Source organism: Elephas maximus, chromosome 19 (genome assembly GCF_024166365.1).
Source record: "Elephas maximus indicus isolate mEleMax1 chromosome 19, mEleMax1 primary haplotype, whole genome shotgun sequence".
NCBI lineage: Eukaryota > Metazoa > Chordata > Mammalia > Proboscidea > Elephantidae > Elephas > Elephas maximus.
The window spans coordinates 2079251-2095367 of NC_064837.1; the positions used below are offsets into that span (position 1 = coordinate 2079251).

Consider the following 16117-nt stretch of genomic DNA (forward strand, 5'->3'; position numbering starts at 1 on the left):
TTCATTTCAGGCAAGGATCATCACTGGACACTAAAACCAGTCGTGAAAGGTTGTTGGTAAATAGGCTATTCATATGTTTTCAAAGTGTCAGTGCACAGTTTATTGCAACAGGAAAAACATACCTTTAATTGGAAAGATCACCTTAACTGAGTGATAAAACTTCACATCATTGGTAGTGAGTCGATCTGATATATTAATGAGACTTCTGATGTGATGCAGTATGAAATACACTTAGGAAATGTCAACAATGTTTAACCTGAAGCCAATCAAGCCTTTGGATCTAACTTCCAATTTATAGACACTACAGGGGATTGTGGAAACCCTGGTGTCATAGTGGTGAAGAGCAAGGGCTGCTAACCAAAAGGCTGACAGTTCGAATCCACCTGGTGCTCCTTGGAAACCCCATGGGGCAGTTCTACTGTCTTATAGGGTGGCTATGAGTCAGAATTGACTCGATGGAAACAGGTTACAGGGGATCCAGGAAAAAGATAAACCACATGTAAACAGTTAAGTCCTGAATGTGGGCCATTCTACAAGACCCCTGACTTAATCTCTTTAAAAAAAATCTTGGAAAAACAAAATATGGGGAACTGTTCTAGACATATGAAACAGACCCAACAATCACATGTAATGTGTGAAATTTGATTGGATCAACAAAAGAAATTTAAACATGAACTAGGTGTTACTGGGTAGGTGTTAGGTGTTGGGGAGTTACTGTTCATTATTTAGGTAGGTGATAGCCTTATGGTTATGTAAAAGATTGTCCATATTTTTATGAGATGCATGCTTATTTAGGGGTGAAATGTCCCGTCTGTAAGTTACCTTCAAATTATTTCATAAAGAATATGACAAAATGTTAATTTTTAAGTCTACATGGTGAGTATACAGTTGGTTTTATTATGAACTTTTCTGTTTATTTGAAAATTTTCTTAGTAAGAGGTATGGAAAAATAAGACTAAAAAACTTTTCAGTTACATGTGGGTCAGAAAACTGCAAAAGTGGGAAAATACACAAAAATCTATGATTTTTCACTATTATTATTCTACTATTTAATACGGCAATCAATTACCTCAGTATCGGTGGAAGACTTTATAAATGCATTATTTATATAAAATACACAAAGGCAGGAAATACAAATAAACATAAAGGGGCCATGGACTGTGATACTCCACACATTCATTTCAAGGGAAAAGTGCATCTCAAATATTATTTTTAATGTAATTATGGAATAAGCATAATTTGAGTATTATGCACCTGGAGACAATATGTCCTTTTTGAAGGATGGTATCATGAAGTCAAGGTTAAGTAATGAAGGACAAGGGAAATCAATAATTCCTTGATGAAAGCACTCAACAATAAAGCCTTGAAGATGGTAGGACCTTCAGCACTTGTTTGTAGAATGTTTATGTAAACAATAATGTCCAAATGAAACTGCCTGGCCAATAAATGCTTATATTGATATTTGGGGCACCGGAATTTACATCAACTTTTCCTCATCTAGGTCAGGAAAACTTCCTTGTGCAAAGGTGTCCCATGAGTTTGTTAAAAGACTATAACCATTGTCAGAGCCCTGGTGACGCAGTGGGCATGAGCTAGGCTGCTAACCAAAAGGCTGGCAGTTCAAATCCACCAGCTGCTCCTCAGAAACCCCATGGGGCAATTCTACTCTGTCCTATAGGGTCGCTATGAGGCGGAATCAACTCCATGGCAGTGGGTTTATCACCCAGTAAACTATAAATATTTTATCTAAGTATTTCTTTCCATGTATGCACAAATAAAAAATGTTTTTAGTTCTACAATTTCACTCCATGTCAGTCAATTCCACCTTATTACTCAACTCTAATTTATCTACGTATCTATTCATTAATTCAACCAACACACTGATCATCTCCTTTGTGCAAGGTACTGGAGAGACAAATATGAGCGAGGTGAAATCTCAGCTCTCAGGGCATGGGCTTATATTCTGAGAGTAGAATGCAGTGAGCATTAAATACAATGGTATTTTTTTCTTTTTAAGATGCATTTCTGCCAGTTTTCCTTTTACGTTGTTCAAGACCCACAAACTCAGTTATTATTGCTTAATGATTCAATGCTAGTTTGCATCACTGATTGTTTCTGTTGTCAATGAAACATCTTTTTTTACATGTACGAAGGAGAAACAGGCTTCCAACTATCCCTGAAAAAAACAGTCATTTCATTTTTAGTTTCTTCTTATAAACAGGCTGAATTTTGCATTTTTTATTTAATTGGTCACTTATTTTCTTAGGTAAACCAGGCCCAATTACATTCAGTATTAAAATAGTTACATATATATTCTCCTTCCACACTGTTAGGTCTTCAGCTTAATTTTTCCCTGATCCACTTTCTGCAGTGAACTCAAATCTATTTTCCATTACTTATTCTTTATATACTAAGTATATACAACAAAGTATATATTCTTTATATAGCTTTCATTACTTGTCCTGGGACAGGGTAGCATTTGGCAACCTATTTTTAGCAGGCTTCTATGGTCATTCCATGACGAAGTAGTTAAAATCACGTCCTTACTTTCATCGTTCAATCTTTTAGAAAACTCTATTACTTACATCAGCTGTGATATTCAGCACTGTAACAAGTCCTGAAAGGATTCAATGAGTAAGTCTGGGCCTGAGCACAGCAGGAACCCAAGGAACAAGTGTTTCAACGGAAGAAATGGACTTTCTACAGTGAAAGAGTCATAGCGAAACCCCTGGTATGAACTAAGGAGTCAGCTAGAGGAGATGGGACTTGTATGCCTATTTTCTTCCTTCAGGATCACCCTACATGTCAAAACCTAGTGAAACTAAAGCTAATGCATTTTAAATTAACTTAAGCTTGGGGCGTTTCATTTTTGCCTGTTTAAATCTGTACATGTCTAAAGGTTACATATACAATATTAGTTCCTCTATTCTGACAGATCTTTAAGTTTCTCTTCCTTTAATATTTCCGTATTTGGAGGAAAGTGTAAATAAACAGTGGTCATATAGAATCTTCAAGATACTTTCAATTATTATTATTTTCTGCAGACCTACTGGCTCCACATGGCAGTTATGGCATAATAACAAACTCTTTACATCTTTTAAGGCATCAAAGCTGGGAAGAAATGAGGACCCAAAAGCAGCTTTTTCTTTTTTATAATCCCAGGGTTACTTTCTATCTGAAATCTAGTTGGTGGAAACGATCCCAAATTACATTTATAAGGCCTCATTAAGAACTTGAAACATAGCCAAGAGTAGACGAGCTACAGGTTTTCAAATACTCTTATACTGTTTCTTTCTCGAATGAATTAAACCAACATCAAATAAAGGTTAAGAAGTGAGTGAAGTTTTTTTCACATTAAATATAACCAGGTTATATCCGTGTTACTAATTCTGACATTTCTGCTGAGTGATATCTGACACGTATTGCACTTTTGGGTTTCTTTTGAATAAGAGCAGTGTTTTAACACACAGGGGGCACAAATAAAATTTAAATGATTAAGCTGTAAAATCTAAATGAAGTCTCCCATATCCATTAATTACGGTGTTTTACACGCGTATGAACTCGTTGGTGCTGAATAAGGTTTGTACTCTGGGTAAAGGTTTTACCACATATACGGCACCCATAGGGCTTCTCTCCTGTGTGAATTCTCTGGTGTTGAATAAGACATGTTCTCTGGCTAAAATCTTTGTTACATTCATTACATTTATAGGGTCTTTCTCCAGTATGAGTTCTCTGATGTTGATTAAGTGATGAGGAATAAATAAAAGCCTTCCCACATTCATTACATTTATATGGTTTCTCTCCAGTATGAATTCTTTGATGTTGGGTTAGATTGGCACCCTGTCTATATGCCTTCCCACATATATTGCATTTAAAAGGCTTTTCTCCATTATGAATCCTCTGATGTTGAGTAAGGTGCACGCTCTGGCTGAAGGCTTTCCCACACACACTGCATTTGTATGGTTTTTCTCCAGTATGTGTCCTATGATGCTGAGTAAGGTTCGCACTCTGGCTGAATGCTTTCCCACATATATTACATATATAGGATTTCTCTCCAGTGTGTGTAGTTTGATGTTGAATAAGAGTTGAGGAATGAGCAAAGGCTTTTCCACATTCATTACATTTGTAACACTTCTCTCCAGAATGAATTCTCTGATGTCGAATAAGGTAAGTACTCTGACTGAACACTTTCCAACACTCATTGCATTTATACGGTTTCTTTCCAGTATGTATTTTTTGATGTTGAAGAAGGTGTGTACTCTGACTGAAAGTTTTCCCACATTCGTTACATATGTAAGGTTTTTCTCCAGTATGAACTCTCTGATGATTAATTAGTGATGAACTGTGGCTGAAGGTTTTACCGCACTCCAGGCATCTATATGGTTTCTCTCCAGTGTGTGTCCTTTGATGTATAGTGAGGTGTGCACGCTGACTAAAGTCTTTCCCACAGTCATCACACTTGTAGGGCTTCTCTCCGGTATGAATTCTCTGATGTATAGTAAGGTGTGCACGCTGGCTGAAGGCTTTACCACACTGATGGCATTCATATGGTTTTTCTCCTGTATGCATTCTCTGATGTGCAATGAGGGAAGAGATATGCCTAAACTCTTTTCCACATTCTTCACATTCATAAAATCTCTCTTTGGCATGGGTACTTTGGTGCTTCGTGAGGGATGAGTTTTTCCTAAATTTTCTCCCACACACGTTACATTTATAAGGCTTCTCTCCAGGATACACTTTCCCACGTACAATACCATATGAGACATGATTGAAGGTTGTCCTGCTTTCGTTATACATAGAAGTTTTATTATCTGATCGGGTACCAAAATGTACAATTAGGCTTGAATGTTTTTCAAAATTATTTCTATATACATCATATTTACTAAGATACTCTTCTGCAGGACCATCTTCTTGTGAAAGGAATGACTTCAAACTGAAATCACTCTCATTAGTGGGAAGTTTCCTGAAGGACTCCGTTGCTTGCCTCTCTAATCTGTCATCACAGCCATATGATTCTTCCAATTTGATGGTCTGGGTAACATCCTTTTTAAGTTCAGAAGTATCCTCTCCTGGAGTATACTCTTGGGCTTTAGTTTGCCATTCTGAAATAAAAATATAAAAAGTCTTTCTCTATTTGGAGAAAGGAAACTGCCAAAACAGAAACAAAATAATAAGCATGAATAAAATGCCTAAAAACACTCAATGGTTCTGACAGCCTCAAAACATGGCCCTTCAGGCTTGGGAAAGAAGAATAAAAGGGCAGAAAAATATGGGACTAAATTTTCGAAAAGGATAGGCTCCTCACTATTCAAAGTGGGTACAGACTAAATAGATTGGGTTAGGTGACATAGCTAAGGAAGTGAAAGCAGTGCATATGACTGTGTGGGATAACTTAGGATGATTTCACGGTTGTATTTACCTAACAGGCTCAAAAAGTAGGCAGGCCGGCTCTCATCACTCCCTCTTCCAATCTAGTCTGCACAGTGCTACATAATCTTTCTAAGCAATTTCATGGAGCATTTTCCATGCTTAAAATCTCTATTAAATCCCTACAGCCTAAAGGAATGGTTCTCAAAATATGGTTCGCAGACCAGCATACTTGAGAATGTGTTAAATTATTAGGTCTCACCTGACACACTGAATCAGAAACTTTGGTGGTAGGGTTGAGCAATCTGTTTAAGCAAGCCCTCCAGGTAATTCTGATGCACACTGAAGTTTGAAAACCACTGGCTTGAAGGATAAATGTTAAAGAGAGAAAAGGTAAAAAATAAAAAAAATCTCTAATTTGCATTCAATTCTAAAATACTCTAGTCCTCCCTATTCTACTATACCTACTACTAAACTTCATATTCGGCTTCCATGTAACTTAAAACGGTTTCTTCATAATATTCCATAGATGCCTGCTAATTTCAGACTCCAGATCTTTTCACACGCCTCTCTAAAAATGTTTATGGACAAGCTTATGTTTCCCTCTCCAACGCTCTTCTAAGAATCCTAAAGTATAGATTATTAGGTTGAACCATATGAAATTTCCTTCTTTTGTAGGTTAAAATGGCTGAATATCAGCCCTCTCATATGTGTCAACCTAATCTCACATGGAGTCCGTGGGTGGCACAAATGGTTAATGTGCTTGGCTGCTAACCAAAAGGTTAGAGGTTTGAGTCTGCCCAGAGGTGCCTTGGAAGGAAGGCCTGACTATCTATTAATGAAAAATCAGCCACTACAAACCCTATGGGGCACAGTTGTACTCTGACACACATGGGGCTGCCATGACTCGAAATCAACAGTGACTAATATAATGATGGCCTGTGACAGAACTCAGCTCTACATTATCATGCCACAATTTTGTTTGTTTCGTGTATTTCCAACTTAGATGCAACTCTGCAAATGGCTTACGCTTTCTCACGTTTCCTTCAGGAAATGGTCCAAGACTCTGGATATGTTGGCTGCTCAACTGAACCCAAACCTAGTTGTATTTGTTGGTAACCATTATGTTTCCCATACGATGGCTTAGAACAAATTTAAGTGACAATCCCTTTTCTTTTAGAATCATGTGGGAAACATATACCTTGCAAATATTAAGAATTATACAAGCAAATATGAAATCTGTAATATTAAAAGTTCAGAAGTTTTCTAAGATGAGACCAAAGAATAACTTTGCAACTATATCCATTGAAGAGAATATTATGAAGTGGTTAAAAATGTTACCTATATCCATCAATAAAGACTAGTTAAGAATGAGTATGATGGAATATTGGTAACTGATAAAAATAATTAGGTGGGTCTATTTGCATTGATATGAAAAGGTGTGGATACATTACTAAGTGAAAAAAAGCAGATGTACATCAATACATGTGTAACTACATGTATGCACAGACAGGCACGCACACACACACAATCTAAGGTTTCTGAGGATGTCCTAGTAGTGGGTGAGGGGAGGGAGACACAAATTTCATTTTGCTTTCTTGTACTGCTTGAATTTACAAACTACTTGGATTACTTCTATTCAAGTAAAAAAATCATGGTTGACACAAGAAAATATTTAGGAATAATGTTAAATGAAAAAAGCAGTATCACAACTAGCATGAAAAACACTAGGAGAACTAGAAAAATATTACAAAAATGCTTACAGGTTATAGGTTTTCTAGGTTTCAATAAATAGGCTATATTACTTTTATTACTATTACTAGAAATAAAATTATATCCCTTTTACAGAAGAAAAAATTAAAAACCTATCTCACACTAGGATTTGTTACACCCTTTTCCAAAAGAACAAGATGAGAATGTGAATGGACTGTATAATTACAGCTGATTGCTACTACAAGTATATATTTTTAACCAAGCCGTTTATTTAAAAATTCAGAAACTGAGATCATTATTTAGGTGAAATCAGTGTTTAATAAGATGCCATCCATGACTCCTGATCTTGTTAGCTCTGAGACCAGGGGATGATGAATAGCCTCTCTCCTCCAAAAACTTGAAGCAGGTTTATATACATGTACATCACTACCTGGAAAGGGTTTGTCAGAAGTGGTAAGTAAGGTCTGTTAGCCACAGGGTCAAATAGTGGTACAATATTTCTGAGAGGAAATCAATGTTGAGCAAGGTAACCAAAGAAACCTGCAAGGAGGTATGAGTTGAGCTGAGCCTGAAAGAATGGCTAGGTCCTGTAAAGGACCTATAAAAGTTCTGAGACAAGAATGGCCACTGAAGAGCACTACAACTCTTTTGTTACAGATTACCTAAAGTTTCCATTTCCCGAAGTATCCTAAACCAAGGTTCAACTTATTAAACATATCTTTGAGCTGGCAAAAAGTAAGGAATATTGGCCAAAGATAAAGTAAAAGCAAGAAGGCAGGAGGTAACAATGGCTGATGCTGACTGCCTAAGATCACTCCTCAATCCTGGTCATGACCTTACACTTCCATTTTGAGGACTTCAGGGGCTCAAGAGTCAGAAGATAAAGCCTAGAGCTCAACCAAGGAGGGGAGGTTGACAGAAGTTCCTTGCACATAGGATTCCACCTTGTATAAGGAGAGGGTATAAAAATGAAACATCAGGTCCAATAAAGCTCACCCATCCATGAGGAAAAAAGGAACTTGCCTTTCTCAGTCTTGGTGTGCTTTGGAGGGAAAGAAATTCCCAAAACTTCATAACCATAAACTGCCCCTTCTTGTGAATTTACAGCCCTTGTTCATGCTACCTGCTAAGATCCCTGCAAACCATCATGCCGATAATTAAATTAAAGTGGTCCCAAACTAGCAGTACCTCCCACAAGACTATCCTGACTCCAGTCCAATCTTGTTTCCACTACACTGTCTGTTTTCTCGGTGTTTAGAGCATCCTGAGATCACTCCCCAAGACTATCCTGACTCCAGTCCGATCTTGTTTCCGTTATACTATGTATGTTTTCTTGGTGTTCAGAGCATCCTGAAATCACTCCCACAAGACTATCCTGACTCCAGTCCGATCTTGCTTCCATTGCACTATGTATGTTTTCTCAGTGTTTGGACCATCCTGAGATCACTCCCCAAGACTATTCTGGCTGCAATCCGATCTTGTTTCCATTACACTGTGTATGTTTTCTTGGTGTTTACAGCATCCTGAGATCACTCCCCAAGACTATCCTGACTGCAGTCCAATCTTGTTTCCTTTACACTGTTTATGTTTTCTTGGTGTTCAGAGCATCCTGAGATCAAATCCCAAAGGATTTAGCATGCAATTGGCATACTTTGCACTGTCCTGCCAATGAAGGCACAGAAGGTCGAGTGCAGACCACCTGCGCCACCCTGGGACCTATGGGAGGCACAGGGTGAGCCTAAGAAACATCTTGCTGTGCCAGAAAGCATGCTCAAAGACTAATGGCGACACGTTAAAAGGATGCTGGACCTGGCTTAAAGGGCTCCGCCGAAGTTTGAGACAATTGAGTACTAAAAATACAGGAATTAATAGACTAGTATGCTTTGAATTTTTTAAAATTCCATTAGTTCATAGTGATATGCACACACAAAAATGGGGTGGGAGCGGGGACAGTCATCCTCTATGAGAGAATGCTAGCCAATCACCTAGAAGAGATGAATGAGTAAGAAATCACCATTTCACAACTAGCGATGTAATAGCAGATTGAGGCAAGGAACATCAGTGGATGATAAAACCCTCAAGTAAAAGGCTGGTTAGCAGGCAAGATGACAGTCACGTGGCCTCCAAGTATCACACCACAGATAATAATTACAAAGAAAAAAATACACCTTTAAAACGGAGAGCTCCGGCAGACACCACCTTAACCAAACTGAGCATCATGAGTGACAAGCTGACATTACGTACATTCTGAGGAAATGCCACGGGAGGTACACACCACGTACGTAGTATTATTGGCAATAAGGTTTAACCTGATCCACATGAGGAAACAATCAGGCAAATCTAGATTATGGGATACTCTACAAAGAAACCAGTCCAGACTCTACAAAAACATCAGGACTACAAAAGATTAAAACCATTGCCATCGAGTCGATTCCGACTCATAGCGACCCTATAGGATAGAGTAGAACTGCCCCATAGAGTTTTCAAGGAGTGCCTGGCGGATTTGAAGATTAAAAAAGAAAAAGAAAAGGCTAAGGAACATTCTAGATCAAAAAGGATTAAAGACACAAGATTACCATGTGGAACATGCAGTTCCTGACTGGATCCTGAATTGGGAAGAAAAACAGCTATAAAGGCTATTTTGGGGACAACTGGGGAATCTGAATATGTGACTATGTATTAGATGACAGGATTGCATAAATGTGAAATTTCTGGAGTGTGATAATGGTGTTGTGCCTATGTAGGAGAATGCTGGTGATCTTAGATGAGATGAGATGCCTGCTGAAATATTTAGGGGTGAGATGTCACCATGTCTGCAATTAACTTTCAAATGGCTCAGTGTGTGTCTGAATAGAGAGTGTGAAATGGCTGAACGGTAAGTGGTGGTTCCAGGTGGGAAGTATACAGTATTCAATGTACTTTGCTTGTAACTTTTCTGTAGGTCTGAAATGTGCCAAATGAAGTTGTGGAGGAAGAAATAAGTAAGAACAACAAAAAGGTTCATCGGTAGGGAAGAGATTCAATAAACCATAAAACACACAGTAAAAGACGGTACATGTACATGGTACAGACGTAAAAAAGGAACAAGGAAGGTCTTTACATACTGATTTGGAACACTCTTCAAGACATCCTTTTAAGTGAAAAAAGCAAGTACAAAGCCATGTGTACAGTATGCTGCTTGTATTAAGAAAAAGAAAAAAAGGATGTTTTTATATTGGCTTTATACGGAAAACAAACGCTGAAAGGATGAATTAAAAACTAGTTAAGTGGTTGAGTGCTGGGGAGGTGTACAAACTGGGCGAATGCGGCAGGTGGGGGAGATTTTTGACTGTATGATGTTTATATAGATTTACATTTTGTGATTATGTTATCTATTTGAGTAATTAGGAAATTAAAAAAGAGAATGGGTTAGGAAAGTGGTGGTGGGGGCTACAGGGGTTTGTCAGTGAACAGAATAAGAGAAAATCCAGAAGAAGGTTTTACACTTAGTCTTTTGGGGGACATTCATGCATGTTTCAATGTAGAGGGAGGGGAAAAATGGTAAAATGAAAGCCCCCCATAGGGCTCTAGGGGACAGGGTGCAGGAGTTACGTGGGAGGATGTAAGAGAAGGGATAACAATGTCTGGGCAATCTCTTCCTGAGGAGATGGCGTCTCTAAGGAAGCAATACAAAACAGCTCAGTGTTCTTGACAGACTGGTACACCTTTGTGGAGTGTGACTTGGCCATATTTAAAAATATCGATTTCTTCCACATTAAGGGTATAGGCTCGTAAGTGCAAAGAACCTCATGTGCTGGTTATTCACTCACCTGGACTAGGGCCTTCTAAAATTTCTTTTATCACCAGCCATGGCTCTTCCAATATGGGAATCACACTTGGTCTGTAAACTGTAAGTCCTGTTCAGAAAAAAATATACTGAGGTTTACCCTGGAGATAAATAGTTGCTCAGAGTTTATTATCTAATCCTTATCAGGAAGGACAGGCCTCTGCAGGAAAACAATGGTTCATGGACACGATCTAGTAAGAGAATTAGGTCACTGCCCTTTACAAACCCAAAAACGAGTGTTGTCGAGTGTGTGGTAAAAATTTCCCATTACCCATGAGGATATGCACAGGGACCACTGCGGAAGAACGTGTCAGCGGGCAAGGCACAGCCCCGGGCGCAGCGCTGGGCAGCAGGGCACCAATGTCCTCTGTGATCTTTCACTCGGAAACCTTTTGTTTGGGAAAAGGGGTGGGACATCATCGTCTCTGTGCCTGAAGAGGATGAGAACATGTACCCCTAGACCTCGTTCTCAGCCAAGTACTTCAGAGGCTCAACCCATTTTGAACATCTCGGAAAGAAAGGGACCCTGGTGGGAATGCTGGGATGAGGAGTGGGGGTAGGCTATCCTTACCCAGAGAAACCATGTTCCAATAGTTCTGTAACGTTACGGTCTTGTACAATTCCTTCTGTACAGGACGCATTAGCTCCCAGTCCTCCTGGGTGATGTCCACAGCCACATCCTTGAATGTCATTGATTCCTAAAACACCAAATATAGCTTAACTGGGTTCTAGCACTAGTGGAGCAGGGGATAGTGATAACACTGAGTGTGTGTGTGGTGGGGCAGCACGGAATCTAAAGCTTTAGAAGGACCCGAAAGGTTATCTCATCAAAACCATAAATCACCCAAAGAACCAATGACTCCAACAGATTCCCTGAATGGCCCTGCCACCTCTCAGTGACAAGGGATACTAAAGGGAAGTTTGAAAATAAAAATTATAATTTTCAACCGACACTAATGCATGCATTTGAGCTCTGTCTTAAAGGGTTTTAAACATAGATGGCACAAGGAATTGAAGGGGTTTGCTTCTCTAGCTTTGTCTCAAGAAAGATTCAAGTTATTATTATTTTAAATGTTAAGGTTGTTTGCATGTGCTAAGTGATGAAATGGAGGTTTTATTTTAAATAAAACTGGTCCCAGTAAGCACACTGTGGAAGTGCTGCACTTTTTAGACACATTTTACAATCTGGTAAGGTCAGGGTCTCTCTTTGCTCTTCTTCCTTTTTTTTAATTCTTGGTAACTCTTACATGTTGAGTTTTTTCAAATAAAATTGTCAAGTTCTTTAGAATTCATATTGGGATTTTAGAACTGTATTAAGTTTATAATTTAGAGAGGACTGACATCTTCATAGTAGTCAAGACTTCTTTCATGTCCTATAGAATGATACCGTATTCTTCACATAGGCACTGCACAATTTTTACTGTTTACTCCAAGATATTTTTATATTTGAGAGGTTCATAATGTGAATGGGATCTTTTATTTCATTTTATTTCCCATCTAATTTTTATTTTATTTTTTTGTCATTTCTGTAGCAATCACCTTACTCAATGTTTCTATTATTGTTTCTAACAGTTTTTCCCTTGATTTTCTTAAGTTTTCCAGGTAAGCTCCTATCACCTAAAATTAATTTTATTCTAGTTACCCAAGGCTTTTAAAATTCCAGACTACGTATATTTTACAGCAAACCTTTCTCTTAAGGTGGTCAGAGTTCCTGCGAGTTAAAACTGCACACAGCTTCATGATCAAAAGTAACACTACAGAGAACATGGTCTTGAATTACTTGTTCATGAGGACATAATTAACAACACCTATTGTTCATTAACTGCTTATTATAATCTACGTATCATAGTACTCAATCCTCACAATCTAAGAGGTAAATTCTATTTATTAAAGTTTGCAGAGCTCAGGCTAAGAGTGGTTAAGTATTTTCTTCCAAAACACAGATTCAATGGCAGAGCCAGTAACCAAACCTAGCTCGACCTAACTGTGGAGGTCAGTGCCTCAACCTCAATGCAACATTCCTGCCTTACAGTCAAAGAATGAGGATAGGTTGTCAGGGAAGGCAATGGGAGCCCACCTCCTACAGAGTACATTACCTACCTTAACTCATCAAGGTGACTCAAGGAGAGAAACGAAGCTTAGGTCCTAGATACAGCTTTTGGGGACACAGAAGCTTTACAGTTAGGAAAGGAAATATCCTTACACACCAAGAATGCATTTTAAAATCACAGAAGAAATTCAAACTCACTTTGGTTACCAAGTCATTTAGCCACCCTGCCCGGAAAGCAGTGGCTATGTCTTCCTCTGGGGTCTCTTGGGAAGAGGTGGAGCTCTGAGGAGGAGCTGGGGGAGACAGAGAGACCATGATGGGGATGAGTCCTGTAGGAACAGCCTAGGTTTCCTCAGCTCAGAAATCCTTCACCACATAGATGCTTACACTTCCTTAAACTGGGAAGTAAGAGGAACCCCAGAACAGTACCCCTGCCTCAAAGAATCAGAGGGAAAGGGCAATGGCTTATCCTAAGACAATGCAGGCTTTAAGAACAAGTCTGCTCTGGGACGCTTAAAGTATATGCACCAAATTCACAATTTTCCGGTAAATCCTTATGTGATGTAAATGGTGTGAGTTGTCTCCTTACTTAAGAAGGAAATGTTCTCTGGATCCTTTTCTACTTTTTTTGGAAGCGTGTTATTGTAAAATCCAATTTGCAAAGCAAATGGTTGGCAGAATGGTGCAAACCTCCGCAGGTAAACTTTCTGAAGGCTCACACTGGGGCAATTTGGTTGTGTCTGGTCATTCCTTTTATGACACACCTCCTCTGACTTTAGATAACAAGTGTTTGGTACCAAGCAATCTGGAAGGATTGGAGCTCATGTTGAAGCCCTGTTCTCATTCACTAACTGGTGTTCTTTCTTTCCCAATTTCTTTAAAGGGGCTGTTCTCTGATGTGCTGGCTTCACAGGGGTCCCTCCCCTCTATGATCTATAATTCTCACCTTCCTCTTCTAGAATCTGAACCAAATCCTCCACCAGAGTCACCACTTCTTCGCTGCTCTCAGGGTACTGGGACTTCACCCAAGTCCGAACCTCCCCAGGCAGGATAGTCAGGAATTGTTCCAGTACCAGCAGCTCCAGGATCTGTTCCTTTGAGTGAATCTCAGGTCTCAGCCACTTAAGGCAGAGCTCTCGGAGTTGACTTAAAGCCTTTCGAGGACCAGACAGTTCTGGGTAAGGAAAATTTCTAAAATTCTGTCGACAGGTCTCAGTGTCACGTGAGAGCCTTGAAGCAAAGGTTTCCTTCTCAGTATTGCGGAGTCCACTGTGAGTCCTGTCTGGCTTCCACATTAGAAAGATCTGGGAACGCAGAGAGCTGGTCATTCTCTTGCTTGGGGGTGACATTGCTAGGGGCAGGAGAGTCAATCTGGCAATATCCTTTATTTCTCCAGCAGTGAGTCAACTGCTTGAAGTCTCATGCTAGAGACACAAAGACATTAGATCAAGGGCTGCGGCAGTCAGGGGCCGGACATCTCTGAGCCAGAACTTGCAGGGATGCTTAAGAGACCCTGAAACACAAGAATGGACCATGAGGTCAAGAATTCCTGGCGTTCTCTGCTATACACATACACACAGGAGCTGGCTTCCTGGAGTCCACAGGCAAACACACAGAGGCTTCATCTTGGTCTCCCCCTCCTACTGTAAGATAACTGCAAGCTACCTGGGGAGGGGGCAGGGGTAGGTTGCCATAAAAAAGTGGTGATGAAAGCAAAAACTGAAGGAATCATGAGCAAAACGTCTGATAAAACCCGCTGCTGTCAAGGCGATTTCAACTCACAGCAACTCTATAGGACAGAGTAGAACTACTCCACAGGGTTTTCAAGGAGCAGCTGGTGGCTTCCAACTGCCAACCTTTTGGGTGACTACCCGAACCACCGCGCCACTAGGGCTCCTTTAATTTGTTGAAATGGGAAAAAAAAATGTTCGTGTTTTAGTCACGGATGTTACAGGAGCTGTAACAGCTGAAGTGACTCTCGGTAAGGTCAGCACCTCTACTGTTACTTGGAACTAACTGGGAGAATTCCTTAATAACCCTTTCAAGGTCCCCAAGGGAACTGTGGGGGGCTGGGGGAGGCGCGCCCTGCACTCGCCTTGCACGTTAATGCCAGCCTGTGCCAACTTCTCCCCACGAGGGCTGGGAGCGCAGGCCTACTGGACAGGCAGGAATCGCAAGGCACAAGGGGTGGGTGTCACCTGCAGCCCTGAAGTCGGAGTCGCTGGGCGGCCTGGCAAGCGCCTCGCCAGGAGGCAGCTACCGAAGGACCACCCTGAAACCAGGGCTCCCCAAGAGCGCCCGAGAGCGCGGCTGAGCCGCAGGCCGACGCCACCTGCCCACGGCCCGGCCGCCCCGGCCCGGCCTCGGCTCCTCGGCGGTCTGCCTGCGACCCCCGGCGGCCCCACCCGGCCCTCCCCCGCCGCAGGCGGTGAGCGCCGCCCCGAGGGACCAGCCCAGGCTCCGTCCGGCGCGCCGACGCCCACGGCCGGCCCGGGACGCCGTTACCTGTCGCGTGGAGCCGGCGGCGGGGCAGGCGGGGCGGCCGGGCAGGCCACGGCAGTAATGGCGGCCGGTGCGGGCTCCTGCGCGGCCGGCTCGGGCCCGCGCTGCCCCGGGGCCTCCGCGCTCCGCAGCCGCCCTCCCAGGAAGGCACAGGGCGGCTCGGCCCGGAGCCGGCGCCCCAGCCCGGCCCTGCGCGGCCTCGCCCGGAGCCCGCCGCGCCTCAGCTTCCCTGCGGCCTCGCCTCGGCGCCAGTGCGCATGTGCCTGAGGAGAACGCTGCGCCCCGCACAGTCGGTCGGAAACGCAGCTCGTGCCTCCCCTGCCCGAGCCTCTTTTCTGGGACTGTCTCCATGGCAACCGCCTGCTCCCGTCCCCGCGCCTTGCGTGTTAGCCTGAAACGTAGCCAAGGAAACTTTAGTCTCCCTGGGCTGCGGCAGGTCTGGGAGACGACTTGGACGTCGGGAGGTGCCGGTAGCTGGGGAGGAGGGTGGGGTGGGTGGCAGTCCCGGCCAAGTCACCGGAGGACAGCGGACGCCGGAGCTCCTGAGGGAGGACGGGCAGGGAGGATGTGGGTTTAAAGGCGAAGAGACGTACAGTGCTGGATGGGGGGACCTTACTGTGCGTAAACGGTCACCGTTAGGGGTTCTGAGCCAAGAATCT

The 16117-nt window shown here is 41.8% G+C and overlaps 1 protein-coding gene across 2 annotated transcripts; it reads right to left on the reverse strand.

Annotated features, from left to right (window-relative positions):
- Window positions 1–995: 995 nt before the first annotated feature.
- On the reverse strand, window positions 996–15550 carry ZNF287 (zinc finger protein 287). Of its 2 annotated transcripts, XM_049859484.1 has the most exons (6): window positions 15462–15550; window positions 13903–14469; window positions 13155–13249; window positions 11478–11604; window positions 10890–10976; window positions 2193–5102 (listed from the first exon to the last, which is right to left on the reverse strand). In XM_049859484.1, exons 2-6 carry the CDS (start codon window positions 14303–14305, stop codon window positions 3532–3534), a joined length of 2283 nt encoding a protein of 760 aa, XP_049715441.1. In that variant the 5' UTR covers window positions 14306–14469; window positions 15462–15550; the 3' UTR covers window positions 2193–3531. The 2 variants fall into 2 exon arrangements, with proteins under 2 accessions (XP_049715442.1, XP_049715441.1); XM_049859485.1 differs by lacking the exon at window positions 15462–15550 and having other exon boundaries at window positions 996–5102; window positions 13903–15039.
- Window positions 15551–16117: the final 567 nt, after the last annotated feature.